Here is a 21,346-nt window from a genome sequence, read left to right as displayed (position 1 = left end):
GCGAGGGGGGACCAGAGATTGGAGCTTAGATGAGCACTTTCCATGGAAGTAATGATAAAACAAAGACAGGTTCGCAACGTCTCTCCTGTGGGAGAGAGGTTGCAGGGAAGAGAAAAGGGCATCCCCCTACTAAGCCACGAAGCCTATTTTGTACTCTGGCAAGAGGAAGATTAAAGAATTCAAATAAAATACTTGGGTAAGGATAAGAATAAAAACATTAAATTTGAAATTTAAATCATTGATATAAGTATGGGATGAAGATAAATTTGAATTAATACGATGTTAAGTTGATGATCTACTAATTTCTTTATTTATTGCAGCATTTTTTAAATTCAACATTCTCTTTCCACATTTCTATTTCACCTTCACCATATTCTGTAATTTTTCCTTTTTAAATTTATTCTGATCAGGTTAGGTATATCTTTTTACTAATATCCACCTTAACTTCACATTTGTATACAACTTCAGAAATGGAGCAATTGCCCTCCAATGGACATTCATTAAGTATTCTACAGTTACATATTATTATTATTCCCTATTTTGTTTATTTTGTGATTGTTATAGCACCCTATATATATTTATTAATAAATTTACATAGTCGCAACACTGGTCATGGTAATGTTTCGGACAAATGGTTAGTTGAAACCAGAAGTGCACGTCAGGCGACTTAATAAATGGTCGCTTTCCACATTTAACCGACCAGTTGTCTTAAATATTAGCATATTCTGTAATTTTTCCTTTTAAAATTTATTCTAATCAGGTTTTAGGCGTGTATTATTATTCATCGGACTACTGTTCTCATCTTGAGTGTGATTTTCATAACGTTTCGGTCGATATAACCTCCGACCTTTTTCAGGTGTATCTTGTCGAACTCTGGGAATTTGGATCACACTCAAGATGAGAGCAGTAGTCCGATGAATAATAATACAAATAACTAATCCTTATCTCAAAAATTCAGAAACGTCATATCTAACTTTTTGTTTAAAATTTTCTCTTTAGAAGTCACTGTGTGGTATGCCTTAAGTAAACATAGATTACATCTTTTTGATTCACGTGGTTTATACTTTCAAGCTTTATCTACTATTGACCATTTAAGTTCAAATTCTTTTTTATTCTTATGTAGTTCCCTAACCCAATCCCCTAATGCAGTCGTGTTTCTCTTATTTTTACTAATTATTTTTGTTCTATCCTTATTTTTATCATTATCATCCCAATTTGGTTCATTCTCAGGTTCAATTTTAAATGATGCGACATGGTTTCGCTATCTGTCCTTTAAAAATGCATCCAGTTCCCCCTAGGTATATCTTTTTACTATTATCCACCTTAACTTCACATTTGTATACAACTTCAGAAATGAAGCAATAGCCCTCCAATGGGCATTCATTAAGTATTCTACAGTTACATTTTCTCACCAAATTTAGTTCACCTGATTCACTCCTATTATTATTCCCTATTTTGTTTATTTTGTAATTGTTATAGGAACCTATATATATTTATTAATATAAACAAATTTACATGGTCGCGATGCTGGACATGCCAATGTTTCGGACAAATGGTTAGTTAAAACCAGAAGTGCATGTCAGGCGACTTATTAAATGGTCGCTTTCCATGTTTAACCGACCATTTGTCTTAAATATTAGCATATTCAATGTTGTGACCTTGTAAATTTGTTTATATTAACAAAATTTTTTTTTTTACATGGAAGTCACTACTTATCAAGGCCCAGAAGCCACTCGGGGATAAGGGTTATTGTGTGTACAGTAATCAATGAGGTAGTATTGTAGTAATAGTTAGTATTGGAGATTCGATAAAGTGTCATTACTTAAGGAGGCGGTTCATCAGGAATTTGTTTATGTTGGACTTGAAGACATCCAAGTTGTAGTCAGGATGGAAACAGGCAAGCGGAACAGTTCCACAGGCGTGCAGTTCTAAGAAAGAAGCTTTGTTCATGGAATCTACGTTTTGATTCTTTTATTGAGCACTCTTAATAACCTTGTTAAATCGATGTTATCACTCTTGAATACGTTTAACCTGGTATATATCTCAAAGACCGTGTGTGTGTGTGTGTATGTATGTATGTAATATATATATATATATATATATATATAATGCCCCCCCCCCAAATGTCTACACCCTTTGAATTGTAACTCATTCAATTTTTGACTTGTTAACAAAATTGGCAGATTCCTATCTAGACCCATTATATACAACATAATCACGTTGACATGCCGGTTCTCGTTAAGCATTGTTGAGACTGGTCAGTATCAGATTGGTAACCATTTATGAATACCAGGTGCTGTATGTAGGAGGACGTCGACACCTCCCTGCAAGAGCAGTAAAAACCTAACGTGATCTCCTCTGACAGAATATTAATGCGACTGCCGACCACTTCTGAATTTCATACTCCCATTAGATTTCCTCCTACGGTGAATACTGCTTCACATATCCAGAATCGTCCTCAGAAATATTTGAACTTAGTCTTGATAAGTATTCCATCCCATTAACCCTTGTCCTCGAGTGGCATCTGACCTTGGTAAGTGGTGACTACTTATTAGTAATCTATAAATATAAAAGCGAAAATGTTTGTGTGCGTTTTCGTGTATGTCCAAGAAAGGATTTTTTCCGCTTGCTTTTCGCTCGGTTTGCTTCTTCTTAAAACTTTTTATATCATGTCTAAATGATAATATGTACGAGTTACGAACTGGCATTGCATGTGTATTTAATTTGCCCAACTTACAAAACTTAAATATTCAACAGTTTTCGATCGCCGCACGTTGATTTGATTTTTTCATATAAAGAAAGAAGCGAACAGGCTTGCAGTAAATAAAACACTGTCCTGCACTCAAAGTTGGCATCATTAAGTCGTCAAAAATGAGCACCTGCCGTTAAACGTCGTTTTTTTTTCACACTTTATTATTTTCCAACTGCGCGTCAAGGCTTTGTTTGTTTTTTTTTTTTTTTTTTTTTTTTTAAAACAAACACTCGGCCAACGATTTTTGTTTTCATTTACCCAAAACACACACACCTCCAAACACCTGGGCAACGCCGGATATCTCTCGCTAGTCTATATATATAAAAGCGAAAATGTGTGTGTATGTCTGCAAAAGGCTTTTTTCCCAGGCCTTCTGGGTAGGCTCGCTCATACTTAAAACTTTTTATATCGCGTCTAAATCATACTAACTCTGATTTAACAACAGGGGTCACGTGTGTATTTAATTAGCCCGAATTTTATCAGCTTGCCGTGTCTTCGAAAAGCGAAAGCGAATGATCTGGCTTGCAGCGCAAAACTAGGTCAGACACCACGCCACTTCCTTGCACCTGTTTATTTTGCTTCATAAACCTTCATATAACGCCCTTATCAGTTCCTCTCCCTCATGGCCGAGATGGTTAGGTGGCTGGCTTTTTTCCCCTTTTGTTTCCACCTTCGCGTCAAGGCTTCGGGGTTCAATCCCACCTTCCTACTAAAACTTTTTTTTTTTTTTTACACACATACCTCCAAACACCCGTGCAACGCCGGGTACTCCCCTCCTTCCCCCCGCTAGTTGTATATAAATCTAAACCTTACCATTAAATCTGCAAAAAATGTTTGACTAAACTAAAATCTCTGATTTTGATCCTGATCTTTTAGTCACAAATTTTTGATTTGCAAGCAATGATTTGATACTCTTTTTTAACAATTGCTACAACTTTTTTTGTTTACTCTTTCCGCCTTTGCACAGCCTTGCCCGGATGTTTATTGGTTCCCAATCTTTAAGGAACGGTTTTGTGATGAACTTGTTGACGAGATGGAAAACTTCGGCCAATGGTCCAATGGCAAAAATGAAGTAAGTATGATGAGACGTTTCATTTGGTGTGGGTTGTTTTTTTATGCCTTTTTATTTAAAAAAACATGATTCTATAAACGAGTCTTTAGTCTCGCAAACTTTGATCCACATGAGCTGCGTCACCAATATTGAACGCTCTCACCTCTAAGTACATCTATTATACATATTTTCCGTATTATTAGTAAAATTAGTTAAATATGAAGAAATCCATAACTTTAGCCAAGTAACACGTTTAAATATATGAAGTATGGTATTATGTTTTCTGACATTTCCCTACACAGACAGACTCGAAAATTGATATACAGGGTAGTGAGATTTGGGAAATCTTTGTAATCGGTTTTCGGCCAAAAATTTGGCTGTTAAGGGGTAAAAGTTTAACGATTTGACCTTTGAGAACTCTACCAAACTTCTCCACCAATTTTGGATCTAAACACTTGAAATTTTAGATATAGGTTCTTTGGACATGGATCTAACTTAATAACTTGATTTGAGCCCAAAACAATAAATGTTAAGGAGTCAAAGTTAAAAAAAAAAAATTGACCGCTGCCGTCTCTACCAAATTACTCAGACAATTTCTGGTCTAAACATTTGAAATTTTACATAAAGGGTATTCAGAGATAGGGCAAGCTTTTTAATTAGTTTGGGTCGAAAATTTGAGCTATCAATATATAAATGTATGTTTGCATGTCTGCCTAAAAATTTTGACAGAGGCGGCAGATGTTCACAAGATCAGTATCATTCTGAAGCACGGCCTTTCAGACGACAAATATCAAAAAATTGGCTAAAAACATTTTCTTCACCTTCAACTGGATGCTTTTCTACAGCATTTTTTCGCTGATATTTTCGAAAGTCATCCCCTCTTTTCGATTGTCTAGCCTTAATTTAAACCTACGTCACTTCCGGTTTGGCGGTGGTCGTAACAGCAAAGACATCACGTTTTATTCCCGTTCTTTTCCCCCCTCTGTGGTATGGATTCGAGCCTGCCTTCCTACTACCACTTTTTTTTTTTTTTGGCTCAACATACACCTCCAAACACCCGGGCAACGCCGGGCTCCCAGGCTAGTTTTATATATAATAGCTTGAATGTTTAAAATATAAAAACTCAAGTATCCTGCTTCGATTGTGCTCTAAACAGACATCCAGTTTGCACATGTCGCTATCTTATCAAAGAAACTACTGTTAATTTTATAGGTGGAGCCCTTCTACTTGTGTGGTTATAAAACTTCACGAATGCACTTGTGATGTTAGGCTCTATAAAAGTGTTAATTTTGTTCAAAATCAGACTGTTGTTTCTTTAATTGGATTTTTTCGATACTTATTCGTAAGAACACTCCCAGACACATAAAATATATGAAATTAAAAAAAAACGACCGTTTCAGAGTTCATAGGGAACAAACTCACACAAAATGCTTCTTATGTATAAGTAGATTTTAACTGGTATTGATTTATTTTTTTTTAATTTTTACTGGAAATTTTCTGTTTGTCTCTAATGATCTGAAATCTCTTCTCTTTTTGACATTTTTCTATGTTCTCTAGATTGCCTTTGGTATATATTTTTTCTTGACTAGATATAAAAAAAAAAAATAAACTACTGTGTCTACATGAAGACTCAACTTTACTGTAATTTCTCGAGGAGGCGTTTTTTATCCATTCCTTTTGTTATGACTCTTTTTCTTTGTTGTAATTTCTGTATTTTTCCTCTTCGTTTTAGGATCCCCGTCTGGCTGGTGGCTACGAGAACGTCCCGACTGTTGACATCCACATGAGACAAATAAACTATGAAAAGGAATGGTTATCTTTCCTCCATAAATATGTTTCGCCACTGCAGAAAAAAGTCTACATCGGATACTTTCATGAGGTGTGTAGTGGAGGTTATTGAAAAAAATAGTGTTAGGAAGTGATTAAAAAAAACAGTGATTGAAAAAAAGTGATTTAAAAATGTGTTTTTAAAAAAACGTGTTAGGATGTGTTTTTTAAAAAAAAAGTGTTAGGATGTGTTTTTTAAAAAAAAGTGTTAGGATGTGTTTTTTAAAAAAAAAGTGTTAGGATGTGTTTTTTAAAAAAAAAGTGTTAGGATGTGTTTTTTAAAAAAAAAGTGTTAGGATGTGTTATTAAAAAAAAAAGTGTTAGGATGTGTTATTTAAAAAAAAAAGTGTTAGGATGTGTTATTTAAAAAAAAAAAGTGTTAGAATGTGTTATTAAAAAAAAAAAAGTGTTAGGATGTTTTTTTTTTTTTTTTTTTTTTTTAAGTGTTAGGATGTGATTATAAAAGTGTGCACACGGACTTTATGAACACCCTGTGTATTATTTTTTAATTCAGAGTCAATAAACCTTTTTTGATATTCTGCTGATCAAAGTTGTTTTAATTTCAGCCGCCACATGCAATTATGAACTTTATCGTCCGTTACCAACCGCACGAGCAACCGTTGCTTCGGCCACATCATGATTCCTCCACATTTACCATCAACGTTGCACTCAATCACCCCCACATTGATTACGAAGTGAATATGAGTTTTTTTTCCCTTTTTATGACAATAACATTGACACATTTGAATGGTTTATTTTCTTGAAATGTTTTATGATCACTTGAATGTCATGTATATATATTTTTATATATATATATATATATATTTTTATATATATATATTTTTGTAGAAATATATTTTCTTATTATATATCACTCCTTATTTAAGAAGCTCAATGTAATTACAGAGCAATATAGAGAATAAATGACAAAAAGTTATATTCCAAAATTCATGATGTTGACCATCTTATAATTTATTCCTTTAATTCAGTTGACTTATACAATTGAATTGTATAAGCCAACTGAATTAAAAGAATAAATTATAAGATGGTCAACATCATGAATTTTGGAATATAACTTTTTGTCATTTATTCTCACTCTCTCTCTCTATATGTATATGACTTTGTGTTTCTTTGAGGAATGGTCTCTACCAAACTCCTCTGTCAATTTTTGGTCTACAGACTTGAAACTTGATATATTGGGGATTTAGTCCTGTTGAACAGATTTGATTTGCTTTTTAGCCGGTAAAAATAGCTACTAAGGGGGTGAAAATTGAAAAACAAAAAATATGGAACTTGGCAGACGTAAGTTGACTTAAAATTGCTCTTGTATGCTCGTGCAAATGTACATTCATACGTTAAAGTGGGTTAAGTTTTAATGTTTTAACATCCATCTGATCGTAGCTTAAATGATAACGACTAAGGATGGAGTGCTAAATGTTTTGGTTTCAATTCTAGCTTTTCATTTTTTTATCTTAATTTTTTTGTTTTTTTGTTTTTGTTATCTTCATTTTTTTTTATTTTTTTTTTATTTTTTTTTTTTCCAGGGCGGCGGTGTCCATTTTCTCCGCTACAATTGCAAAGTTCTGGAGACACGCAAAGGCTGGATGTTGATGCACCCAGGCCGACTTACCCACTTCCACGAGGGCCTGCGAGTTACGAAAGGAGTCCGTTACATCATGATCTCTTTCATTGATCCATAGATGCGGAACAAAAAAAAGAAAGAGACACACAAACATAGGACGATGACACACACACATACACACAAGTAGACACATCTACGGGGGGTCGGGGGGATAACATCTTTACTCGTAATATTTTTTTTTTTTTTTGTAATGATCAAATGATATTAACTGTACTTTTTTCGGGAGTGGGGGTGATGGCTAAGTGGTTAACGACACAAACTGAAAACTAGGTGTACCAAGTTCAAATCCAGTTCGTTCCACCGAAACGCTTTCATCAAACCCACACTTGACCTTGTGTCTAATATCCTGAAGAGAGAGGTTGGGGGGGGGTTAAATAAAATAATTCTTCTTTTGCCTGCAACACACGACGCCCCCTCTCCTCCTCTCCCCTTCACTCCTCCAAAAGGGGTAAAACCTTTGAACATTTTTTTTTTTTTTTTTTTTTCAAATAGAAACTTTGTATCTTTTGTCACGGCTAAAATGAAACAATGGCACAATCCGTCCGGAACTTGAGATTTTATCAAATCTTAGGAATCCAAGAAGATTTACTTTGTTGTTTTAATTAAATTTTCTTTTAATTTGAGTTTTAAAAAAATTTTGAGGAGAGAGATGGGTTTGGGGTGGGCATAGTAAGTGGAAAAATCAAGCAAAAAAAAAAATTTTTTTTTTTTTTTTTTTAGGAAGGAAAGGAGTAGGGGTCAAGGAAACATTTTGATTTCAATCTACCAATTTATTTTTTCAGACTTATTATATTTACATCGAATTTTCAACCTAACGCAAATAAATGGTGTCAGCCAACGAACAGATTTTGTTTTGCCAAACCTAAAAAAAAAAAAAATTAACAAAATGGTTGTGATTGAACTTTTTTTTTCTTTTTTTTTTTTTTTTTAGAAATCAAAATAATTGTGAACTTTACAACTTCCCTCCCCCTTCTACACTTCTGCTTCTCCTTTTCTCCCTCTCTTTGCTCACTCTGCCTCCTCCTCTTCTTCAAAAAACAATTATCAAATATTAACTTGTTTCTCTTTATTTGTTATATTCTTTGGATTTTGATCTTTTCACATGAGGGGAGCCGTCTCCTCCTGCTCTCAGTAAATGCTACAAGTTTACTATCCCCCCCCTCTCCCCAATCTACAAATAATAAAAAAGAAATTACATTTTAATTTTTCATTGCTCTTATACTTTTTTGTAATCATAAAATACTTTTAAAAAATTTTTTTGTGAGCAGCCATTTTTAAAAATTTTTTTATTTTTTTTAAATTTAAAAAAAAATTAAAAAAATTTTTTTAATTTTAAGTTATTTTATTTTTTGCTCCCGCAAAATAAATTCCCCTCATTTTCCGGATGTAAAAAATCAATTTTTAAAAAATTTGGGATTTAAAAAAAAAAAAAAAAAAAAAAAAAAAAAAAAAAAAAAATCAACTTTGCCTACCCCCCTCCTCCTATTAATCCCAGCTACGTTGACTGATTTCAGTTAAACTTTGTTTAAATATTAAATTGCTTCAATTCTTAACTTGTCAAAAAAAATTTTTTTAAATTAAAAAAAAAAAAAAAAAAAAATGCAACTAATCAAATTATGGGAATAAAAAAATTCCCAAAATCTGTTTTTAATTTTGTCGAACAAAATCGTTAACTGAATCTGCACTTGAAACATTTGCATACAGTTAATAACATCCACACACATACACACTAAATGACTTTTCCATTGGATTTAAAATTGTTTTTTCTTTGTCTTTACTTCTAAAATAATGAAAATACTTTTGCAAACCAAATGTATTAATCACACACAAATTATGAATCGATTCTCTTAAACACAGGAATCAAATTTTCACAACTTTCTAACCATGTAATCATTAGACAATTGACTACATTCATCTGGATTATTTTATATATCTATCTGCCTATATATATATATATGTTTACATAAAACTTATCCATGGGTGCACTGTTTCTTGCTAGCTAGCAGTCATCAGTATGGATGGTTTGACTTTGGCAAGGATCGAACCCACAACTATATTATTCCTAGTTTGGTATTTTACTATTGTGTTACAAAGACTTGACTGAATGAAATATGTAGTTTTTATTGCCTTACCATTAAGTTAATTTTTTTGTAGTCACAAGAAAAATTAAGAACGTTGGAACGCTGGAATTGTATTTAAATTCTCTGAAGTGATAGGAATTTTAGGATGAAGTAAAACCCTGTATCACTTCAGAGAATCTGTTAGTTTCACTAAAACAGAAAACAAGAACAAAAATTAATTATGAAAGGAGTTTGTGGTAAACATCGTGGACACGAGTTTGTGTATAAAAGAATAATAACATTAGACGGAATTTCAATAATTTTTAATTATGTTACATTTATTTATCAACATAATGTGTCGGACAGGATGGTAGGTGTTGATATCCCAAATTTTCAAGAATAGAATCTCTTCATCCGGGGAGAAAATATTCTGTCATTGTCATTCTTTTATACACTAACTCATGTCCACTGTGTTTCCCCACAAATTGCATTGACATAGCCTTCAAACGCAACTCCTTTCAAACTATGCACAATACTTCAAGTAAATTACATCCTTCTCAAAAATTAATTATATATATATATATATATATATATATATATATATATATATATATATATACACACACACACATACATATGTGTGTGAATAAATGCCAATGAGGTTAGGGTTATGGGAGTTAATTCTTATGGTTTTTATGTAATAGTGCTCTATGATAAGTGGGGCCATATATTATAAGTTTTAATTTATAAAAACTTTTCTATAAATATATATATTTATAAATAATAATAATTATTATTTACACACACGTGTGTGTGCGAACACTATTTTAATGTACAGCCAGTTTTTTTTTTTTTAGTGGACATGTATGTTTTCATAGACTAATAAAGTTGAGCATTGTTGAGCCTGGACAGTACCAAATGGGTGATTATTTTAAAATATCAGGCACTAAATTCCTTTAAAATTGAAAGTTATCCGACAAATCAATCATATGCAATAAGAATTTCAGCAAAAAACGATTTAACAATGCCATAAAATCCAAGAACAAAAACTTATTAAATCAATGGCTTATAATTATTTAAGGGTTCGGAACGGAAAAATCAAAGATAAAAATAAGATCTGAACGTGTTCTAACCTCCATTGATCATTAGAAAGTGTTTGTACAATACCAGTGTTTGTTTATGCAACAATGTCTACTATTGAATTGAAAAAAAAAAAAAAACCTGGATGGTACATTAAAATATTGTAGGGATTATTTTCTAGTGTATATATCACAATCAGAGAATCTGGTACATTGTCTTTGAAATGAGAGAGAGATCTATAAAAATTGGAGTTACACATAAATGATGTAAAAACACTTGAAACTAGTGTTGCCTGAGAAAAATCACAAAACCAAGAATTGCAAAAGACTATTTCTCATCCATGGTGGGAATCTAATCTTGAAAAATAATAAAAATAAACAAAAAAAAAACCCTTTCACAAATTACTCAGATTTTTTTTGTCCGAAAAATAAAAACAATCATTGAATGCAAAAACGGTATTTGTACAGTTTAATCAAGACATTAAAAAAATGAAAAGATCGAAGAAAGGTTATATTGTATGTATCTGTTATGAAATGAAGTTCTCAAAAAAAAAAAAAAAAAAAAATTCATTTTTTTTTTTTTTTTTTACAGTGAAAAAAAATTTATGATACCGAGCAAAAGGTTGGATTTTTAGGAAGAAAAGCTAGAATTAAAGATGGGGAGGGAGTGTTGGCGCTTTAAACTGAGTTATCTCCCCGTTGCGTGCTAAAAAAATTCAAAGATGGCTGACTTCAACACGTTGTCATAAAAACGTGTTTTTTCGTTGTAGAAAAACTACTTGATCAAATTAAGTGAAATTTTTTTCGGAGATCTTCAGTTCAAAACAGATACGTACAATATAACTTTTTTTTTTTTTTTTTCTCGATATTTTCATTTTTTTTAATGTCTTCATTAAACTGTACAAAAAAAAAACAATTTCCTAGAACACATTTTCAAAAAAAAATTTTTAAGCATCATTCAATGACAGCTTCATATTTTATGGAGGAATTTATCAGATTTTTTTTTTTTTTTTTTTTTTGAAAAATAGCAAAATCCTCGCATTTTTTTAGAGATAACGAGCACCAAGTATGAGAAAACATACCCCCCCCCAAAAAAAATTGATTTGAATCTATAAATCTCTTTTCAAATTACACCCTTCACGTGACACATTTTGTTACTGCGGAAGTTGCCTGATTTTAATGGATTGAATTATTGTAAAAAGAAAAATTCTAATCCAGATAATATAAAAAGATAAAAAAAAATTTCTAAATTCTTCTGATAAATGGAAAAAAAAAAAAAAAAAAATCAATGCTCCCTAAAACAAACTATTTTCTTTTGCACAATTTGTGAAAATTTAGAGATTATTTGTGTGTGATTTGAGTTTTTTTTTTTTTTTTTTTTCCAACTAAAACTCCTGAACGAACAAAAAGTAAAAAAAAAAAAAATAACAACCGACGCGAATCAAAACAGACAGTTTAAAATATGTAATAAATTTACATTTTTGAAGTTTTTGATTTTTCGTTTATTTATCTGATATCATGTTGATCGTAATATAATTCGTTCTCCAGCGAAGAATGGACATAGTACCTATTTACTATGCCTCCCCACGGGACAGAGTTAGACACCAGGGTCGTTTTTTAACGTGGAGAAAAGGTACAAAAATAAAAATGGTCTCAGTCGTGAAGGACTGCTCCTCCACCGAAAGAGAACAAGAAATGGAAGTGCAGCATCTGAAGAACAGATACTACACTTTGATCTTAGTAATTCACGCCCATTCGTTTGCCCTTTTCTCAATAACCATGGATTTTTTTTTTTGAAATTTTGCCAAACATGGTCAACGTAAATTTTTCACTTGTTGAGGGTGACCCTGCATGCTTTTTATTTTTTTGTCTTTTTCATACTGTTCTTATTAGAGACCTTTCTGTTTGCCATTTCTTGGAGAGATTGGACCTAGTAATTCAGTCCCGTTCGTGCATTCGCACTTTTCTCAATAACCACACCTTGGATTTTTATGTTTGTCAACCGTTTCACATATGTGCATGTGTGAATTGTTCACATGACAGATTACTTATTCTTAACATAAGTAGGTTTGAAAACACTTTTTAAAGACGTGTCAAGCTGGCCTAATGGTTATTGTATTTGATCTTAGTTCATTTTTTTTTTTTTTGTGTTACAAGAAATTAACTGTTTAGAAAAAACTTAATACTCCCACAGTTTCTTTCTGTTTCCTTTTTTTTTTTTAAAGGAATTTAACGTTACAATATTTCTGTTTATAATAAATAAGAATTAATAAAAATATACCAGGCAGCCTGCTAGTATATATATATATATATATATATATATATATATATATATAGAGAGAGAGAGAGATAGTAATTTACAAAAAATATTTACTACTAGTAGGAAAACCCGACGTTACCCAGGATTGAATGATGATCAATGAATGTTTCACATTCCCATATTTTTATCAGCGAAATCGGTAAAATCACTTATTTTTCCAATCAAATCTATTGATTGCCTGCTCTAGTTGGGGACTCATCACAGTGCACCGGGAGAAAGCTATCATGCCTCTCACAGTGACTTAATAGTAGTTGTCTACATTGCACTGTAGAGAACCTACTGTTGATTTTATAAAATTATTTTTTTTGTTTTGAATTAAAGTTTAAAATACAAAAGTCAAGTATCCTGCTTCAATTGTGCTTTAAACGGAAACATTTTGAACATGCCCGTCATATCAAAGAACCTACTGTTTTTATAAATGATAATTACTGCTGGTCGAAAGATTCGAATCTTAGTTTTGATTCTGTCATTAGCAAGCAAACTGAAAAGTTAAATTCTACAAAAATCAATACGTATTAGGTACGTTTGAAGCCAAAACAACGCATTATTACAAAATAAACATTTATTTTGTTTGAAATTTATATTGGAATTTATAAATATGCTAGACTACCCGTGACCCATTGGGTCAGTATGTTATATTAGCTATGGAATTAATGTACGAGCGTGACACTTGTGACGTAAAGAAAATATTTTTTTTGTCACATAACAAAAACATTTCTATGAAAGTATATTAAAATGAAAAAAAGAATATAGATAGATTTCTATGAATCGTTCTGTTTATAATTGTTTATTTTTGAAAAAAAAAAAAAAAAAAAAAACTTACAGCCATGAATTATAAGTAGTTTGCCATACTTATAGGTAAATGTGCACTGAACAGATCCCATAACACTTGAAGTTAAATTCAAATTATGATATATCTTAATTTAACTGCAAACAAAAAACAATTGGGATGCAGTAAACCAATGTTTTATTGTCGCGTTGATTATTTATTTGTAACGCAAATTTAAAAAAAAACATTTTCGGGGTTATTTATTTATGTTGGTAGTGTAGAAGAAAATGTATGAGTGTTTTTTAAGAAAGGTGTATTAAAAAATTGAAGGCGATGGGTAAATTTTTTTTTTTTTTTTTTTTACATAGGCATCACCACATTATCAAGGCCAAGAGGCCACTCAAGGATAAGGGTTAAAGAGTGTACAGTAGAAATTGGACATTATAGTAATCATTAGTAATGAAAATTTGGTAAAGTTGATAACTTATATGGAACGGCTCATCAAGAACTTATTTACGTTAGACTTGAAGACAACCATATTGTAGTCAGCCGGAAAGCGGAAGACAATTCCACAGGCGTGCAGTTCTAAGAAAAAAGCTTTGTTCATGGAATCTACGTTTAGGTTTAGGCACAGATAAAGAGTGGGGGAAATTATTGATAGTGTTTACAGCTAGACGAGTGTTTCTTGTGAAAGTTTGGCAAGGGGGGACCATAGACTGAAGCTCATTCAAACACTTTCCATGTAAATAACGATACATCAGAGACAAACTCGCAACATCTCTTCTGTGAGATAAAGGTTGCAAGGAAGAGAAAAGGACATCTCCTACGAGGCTACGAAGTCTATTTTGAACTCTATCAAGGCAGGCCAAGTCTTTTCTAGCAGCTCCTGCCCAGATGTGGCAACAGTATTCCATCCTTGGACGTACCTGGCTCTTATAGATAGAGAATAGCATCAGCAGTGAGATATCTACCGGATCGATAGAAAGATCCCACCATTTTTCCAGCGGCCTTGGCAACAGATTTGATGTACGTGTTCCATTTAAGATCAGGAGTAATGGTCAAGCCAAGAAGTTTGTCAAAACTTGAGGCCTCCTGAAGACAAGAGCCATTCATTTCAATTGATGCCAGATGTGGATCAGAATGTTGATGATGTAAAGAGAGAAGCTTGGTTTTAGATGCATTAAAAGTAACCAGCCATTCTTTACCCCATTGTACTACGTGCTCAAGATCAGAGGAGAGAGAATTGGAGAGAACTTGGTCGTTTACTGTCTTAGATGTGCTACCATAAATGGTAGTGTCGTCAGCATAGATGTCTACAAATGATGTAAGGATGTGATTTGGAAGATCATTAATGTAGATCAGGAAAAGAGTTGGGCCCAGGATGGACCCCGGCATTAATACTGTGAGCTTCTGATTTTTGCCCCTCAACTACTACTCTTATGAACCTATCAGAAAGAAATGATTTAATAATTGAGAAGACATTTCCAGCAATACCATAGCTAGAGATCTTATGAAGTAAACCTTTATGCCATACCCTATCAAAGGCTTTAGATATGTCAAGAGCAATTGCCCTAGAAAGGTTGCCTCTGTCGAGAGATTTGCTAATCCTATGAGATATAACTGTAAGCACATCTGCTGTAGATCTAGCAGAACGGAAACCATATTGAGTGTCACTAAGAAGGTTCTTTTTGTATTTAACACAGATTCCAGCAACTTACTCATGACGCACAGGAGACTTATTGGCCTGTACTGAGAGGGGGATGAGCGATCACCTGAATTTTTAAATACAGGGCATACTGATGAAATTTTCCAGGGAGATGGGAAACTATTCTCCTTAAGACAATGTTTAAACAGTTTTGTAAGTATGGGCGCTAGTTCAGGTTGAAGTTTTTTGAGTACTATAATTGGAATACCGTCAGGGCCAGTTGCTTTACTGGAATCAAGGTTTTTGATTAGCTTGGCAACATCATGCACAGATATACGTATATCACATAGCGTGTTTTCTGATACAGAAGGAAATATTGGGGGTTGGCAGCCTTGATTGCAAAGGGTAGAATTAGCTGCGAAGTTCTTGACAAAGAGTTTGGCTTTGTCTGATGCTGACGAGATTACCTCAGGTCCATTGATAATAGTTGTGATGGAGCACACGCTTCTGTTCAGGATTCTGTTTGCTATTTGCCAAAACTGGTGGGAACCAAGCCGCTGCTCAGCTACTTTGGACTTAACAGATTGAGCATACAACTCTCTTGCATTCTTTATTACAATGGTTGCTGGCAGTCCTGAAAGCGGCTTTAGTTTTCATACATCTATTACGTTGGAAACAGTGGAAAAAGTGATTTCTGTGCGCAATGGCAGCAGCACATTCTGGAGAGAACCATGGCTGGCTGTTAGGTTTTTGCTGAAACTTTTTCGAGGTTATGAAACGGTCAATACCTACAATTAACCATTCCGTCAGGTCTATTACTATAGAGGACACATCCTTTTTAAACATGGAATGCAGAGATAGATCAGATATAAATGTACGGAAGCTATCCCAGTCAGCCTTAGTGTATCGATATACTGTACGATGGAGAGGTACGTCTGGGGACTTATTACATTTCATTTTTATCTTAGTTGATACAACAGAGTGGTTGGAAGAGCCAAGAGGCGACAGAACAGAAACTGAACATAGTTCAGGGCAAGTTGTGAGAAAAAGGTCTAGTAGGCTCGCATACTGGCCATCATTGTCGGGCACACGGGTGGGTTCCTGAACAATCTGAGTGAGGTCATAGGCAATGGAGAAATCATGACAGAACCTTCCCTCGTCATCGGTCTTGTTAGAGTGGGTCAACCATTCGATGTTGTGAACATTGAAGTCACCACATACGTGAATGTTAGCTGAAGGATAAGCAGATAAGACTTGGTCAATTTTCTTAGATATGCTTTGAAAGATAGTAACTCCGCTGTTATGCTGTTGTAAAATGCTCTTATGGTTTTCAATGGGTTAAAGTAGATTTATTTGTAAGAAAATTACGTTAAAATAACATACAGAAATGAATGATGTAAAAAAAAAAAAAAAAAAAAAAAAAAAAAAATGCAGAAAGTATTAACAATTGTTTATTTGGATAATTTAAACATGAAAAAAAAAATTGGGATGCTGAAAACGTACACAGAAAAACAACACGTTTTATTGTCACATTAATTATTTATTTATGTACGCAAACAGAAGTTGTAAACCAGATGTTGGGTTACAACACCCGTTACAAGGTCATTTGAGTTTTATAATTATATAGATTTCGAAAATATACTCCATCATCAGTATGATTTTTTTTCTTTTTTTTTGCCATGTCGTTGGAGCATAGAATTAGTAGAAGTCCGTTTGTTGTTTTTATGGTAGTCTTTTCAAATGTCGGAATGCTGCGTTTGTCATGCGAAATTCACGTTAGGGTTGGTGTTCCTTGATAGAAGCGCTGGTTGAGTTTGAATAAAATAAATACGTATTCGATACGTTTGAAGCCAAAACAAGGAACACAAACCCTTATGTGAATTCCACGTGACCAACGCATCGTTCCGACATTCGGAAAAAAAACTACAGTAAAAACAACAAACGGACTTCTACTGATCTTACGCTCCAGCAACAACATGGAAAAAAAAAAAAAAACACATACTGAAGATGAAGTGTATCTTCGAAATATATTTATAAATTTCAAACAAAATGTTTATTTTGTAATAATGCATTGTTTTGGCTTCAAACGTATCTTAATACGTATTTATTTAACTCCACCAGCGCTTCTATCAAGGAACCCCAACCCTAAAGTTAAATTCTGTTTAATGTTGAATCAGTAGGATATACAGTGTTTTATATCCACATCTTCGTCGTTGTATTTATTTAACGTATTTATTTAACTCCACCAGCGCTTCTATCAAGGAACCCCAACCCTAAAGTTAAATTCTGTTTAATGTTGAATCAGTAGGATATACAGTGTTTTATATCCACATCTTCGTCGTTGTTATCCAATGGTAACAATCTTCTTGTGTGTCTGCTGATGTTTAAATAGTCAAATCCTGAACCTAGAGGTCACAGTTCATGGAAGTGCCGAGCGGAGCAGAGATTACCTGGCAAGCACACCTTGCTGTATAGACGTGTATTCGCTGTCACAGACTATTGTGTAGAATCCTCTAATGGTCAATTACTCCAAGGCCAACACAGAGCCAGTGGACAGACAAAGCGTTTTAAAGACCACATCAATAGATCTCTGAAGAGGTGTCGAATAATATATATATATATATATATATATATATATATATATGCACACTCTGAATGTCAAGCCGAACTATTGACTGCTTACAGAAAAGTAATTTTTGTCTTTTCATGAATTTTATTTTATGGCTAATTTGTCTTTTTCAAAAAAAAAAAAAAAAAAAAAATTAACACCCAGCTTTTAAAAAGATTACGTAAAAAGTGCATCAATGAAGCTGGCATTTTAAGCTAGTCCTACTATAGCACGCTAATGAAAGTTGTTTCTTTTGACTTCAGTATATATATATCAATCAACCGAGAACCACATCAGTCGGCCCTATTCATGACACATTGCAGAATCTCTGGATTGCGATTTAACTCCCTTTTTCCCTTCCTGATGTTTTCCTTCAATTCTTGCAGATGTTTGGGGTTTGTTAACAGATTTAACATATCCCCACAAGAAAAAGTCAGGGCTAGTCAAGTCTGAAAATGCCATCGATAAGCTCTTTAAATCAAAACAATTGACCCCTGATTTTGGTAAAACAATTTCACAACTTGCGTACGTTGTTCAATTTTATACTTATCCATGATTGATTTCCAAAATATTATTTGTGAAATTTCTGAAATAGAGAAAGAAAAAAAAAAAAATCATTATTGGTGAATTTGACTTATGTAATAAATGTTTACTAAGGTCACAAATTAACTGCTTTCAAAAATCTATATATATTTGATAATCGAAATTTATAAATCTAAAAACATTAATCTTTCCATTTTTACTTTTTATCTGAGGAGGAAACAATCGTAAAAAGAAAACTTGTATTTTACATTGATCTGATCCAAAATTTGTCAGAAAAAAAAAAAAAAAAAAAAAAAAAAAAAATCCATTGTCCTTTAAAATATAAATTTTCTTCCCTTACATCTGACTTCTAAAAAAAAAAAAAAAAAAAAAAAAATATATTTCATTTAAAGTAAAAAAAAAAAATTAAAAAAAAAAAAAAATTAATACATTTTATCGTATTAAATAATTTTGAAAAGTTCAACCATCTCCCGGAGTATCTTGGAAACTTGGGGGAATCTACACAAAAATTTCAAACAGAACTTTTTATTTAATCTACAGAGGTAGTTTGCTCTCGTTTTGTCAGCCATAACATGGTAGAAGTTTTAAATAATTTGTAATTGTATTCTTAGTACCACTTGTGTAAGGATCTAACTTTCAACCTCTTAACAGGATTTCCCAAAGTGGGTTTCACTTTCCCCTGGGACTCTGCAAGCCCTTTCATGAAAAGAACTGAATGCTCACATATAATTATTGATCATTTTTACTGGAAAAAGATATAATGCATAACTACAGGTGTAAAGAGTTTCAGGATGGTCCATGAAAAAAATAAATGAACAAAAAATGCAACAATTTTTGATTAATCAAAAAAAAAAAAATAAATAAATAAATAAAAAAAATGGTTGTAAACACAAAAATATAAAAAATAAGAACAACTAATGAACAAGTATAAAAATTTGAAATTAATGTTTTTTCATATTTATTTTAGAAATTATTTTGTTAGTGCTCCGTGAAAAACCTTTGTCCTGTTCAGGGCTTCCATAGGGTCTTGAAGTTTGGGAAACCCTGCTCTAAAAGACTTACTTGGAACTGAGCAAATTTTTATCCAGACAATTGAGTATGAATTTTAGAAGCCTTGCTTTAGATGTGTAGTTTATATATATATACACTAGTAGAATACCTGTTCCAGAACGGGTACAAGCAATAAAAACAGCATTAAATTTTAATGTGTTTGCTGCCCCCTTTCTTTGAGATGATATAGTATGGCTTCAGTGACATGCCCTAAATAGTATAGTTAAAAAATATTACATATCCTGTTGCTTAAAAATACATATTCCATAAGTTACCACCAAGTACTTAACATTTTTACAAACGTATTTATTTAACATAATTTAAAATTCTTTTCCTTATTAAATTTTTTGTATCTATAGTGCATCTGTTAAATAGTAAAGTTTACAAAACTAAATAATGAGTTCATGTTATATATATATCCCCAAAACCTCTGACCTTGGGGAGGGGGAGACTAAAACTTGTAGCTACAGTTTCAAATGATCTGAAATAACAGCAAGGGGAGACTTGATTCCAAATATTTCTCATGTTATATCTCCCCTTTTTTGGAAGTGGGGTACGATTATGAATATCTCCAGTATAATCCTTATACACTGAAATTTACTTTGTTAAATATGAAAATCAAAGAAGGAAGCTATGTATGTATCCTTATACACTGAAATTTACTTTAGGTATGAAAATCAAAGAGGGAAGAGATACAACATATGAGAAATATTTGGAATCAAGTTTCCTCTGGCTGTTACTTCAGATCATTTGAAATGATAGCAAGTTTTAGTTTACCCTCCATCAAGGCCAGAGGTTTTGGGGAAATATCAGATATTTTGTAATTCATATGCAAAACTAAGAAAACAAATGACTATGATTGAAACATTTTGTGGCTGTAAAAAAAAAAAAAAAAAAAAAAAAAAAAAAATGCCAAAAATAGGCTCTGGATGATGAATGATCCCCTTAACGTGCAAGCTTAAAGGGCAAATGTCACAGTCCACTACACAATTCAGGTCATTACCTTTCCCAACAAGCCTTCATTTGTAAAATTCTAATTGATAGTCGCTGAGATTTGGAACTTGTAAAATTGCCAAAAAAAGGTGGTGTGTGTGTGTGTATATATATATATATATACACACACATACTTGTAGCCATATTGAAATGCTCATATCATGTGATGAAACTACATAAAAATCTGCAAGCTTTTTGAAGATAATACTATTCTATGGTTAAAAGTTTATGACAATTGGTAAAAATGAACCTTTATTTTCAAACCAATATTTTTTTTTTTTGGCCTTGCCACCAATATATACTCTAAAATTCATAATCCATTAGAATAAAAATAAATTATATGCACCCCTTTAATCTTAGCATTTACAAAAAATAATGTGTCAAAACTACTAACTTTAACATTTTTTTTTATATATATATATATGTATATATATATATATAAAGTGTTGGGACGATTAATTGGGAATCTAAACAATCAAAGCTTTTTGGGGTATCAGACTCGGAAAAATTTGATCCTATTTTCCGATGCCAAAACCGATTCCTTAAATTATCTTTTTTATTTGATTTTGGTTTAAGAAACATCTTCCACTGCTTGTAGTAATAATAAAATAATAAATGTTTATTGATTTGAACTTCCAGTAAGACTAAAATCTCTAGATCACCCCCTTCACAAGCATGTTTTTCCATTTGAGAAAATATAGGCACATTTTAAATGTGTTTTTACAGTAATCGGGACAAAATAACACTTTTTTAATTAAATATTTAGAGACTTATAAAGAATCTGAATCAGGGAAAAATATTGGAATCGTCCCATCACTAATATATACCACTCCCGTGGGTCGATCGGTAACTATCAACGCAATGGTTCTAGGTTCAATCTTCGGGAGAGGTGCTAGTCTAGCGGCACTGATGAGTTGTGATACGAAACGGGACTGTATGTCGATGACTACAAATATATATCTATATAATTATAAAACTCAAATGACCTTGTAACAAGTGATGTAACC

At 32.5% G+C, this 21,346-nt stretch overlaps 1 protein-coding gene across 1 annotated transcript in view; it reads left to right on the top strand.

Moving 5' to 3' along the window:
- Positions 1-8,475, top strand: part of LOC145246869 (multifunctional procollagen lysine hydroxylase and glycosyltransferase LH3-like) — a 111,573-nt gene extending 103,098 nt beyond the window's left edge. The window contains exons 17-20 of the mRNA XM_080108731.1: positions 3,720-3,824; positions 5,536-5,682; positions 6,197-6,325; positions 7,175-8,475. Of these exons, the coding sequence (XP_079964857.1) occupies positions 3,720-3,824; positions 5,536-5,682; positions 6,197-6,325; positions 7,175-7,330 (537 nt within the window). The 3' untranslated portion in view covers positions 7,331-8,475. The remainder of the gene's footprint in view (positions 1-3,719; positions 3,825-5,535; positions 5,683-6,196; positions 6,326-7,174) is intronic.
- The last annotated feature ends 12,871 nt before the right edge of the window (positions 8,476-21,346 follow it).

Source organism: Euprymna scolopes, chromosome 24 (genome assembly GCF_053919585.1).
Source record: "Euprymna scolopes isolate OS-2025 chromosome 24, ASM5391958v1, whole genome shotgun sequence".
In the NCBI taxonomy this organism is placed as follows: domain Eukaryota; kingdom Metazoa; phylum Mollusca; class Cephalopoda; order Sepiida; family Sepiolidae; genus Euprymna; species Euprymna scolopes.
The sequence above is the reverse complement of the archived record's forward strand: the minus strand, read 5'-3'. Positions and strand labels throughout refer to the sequence as shown.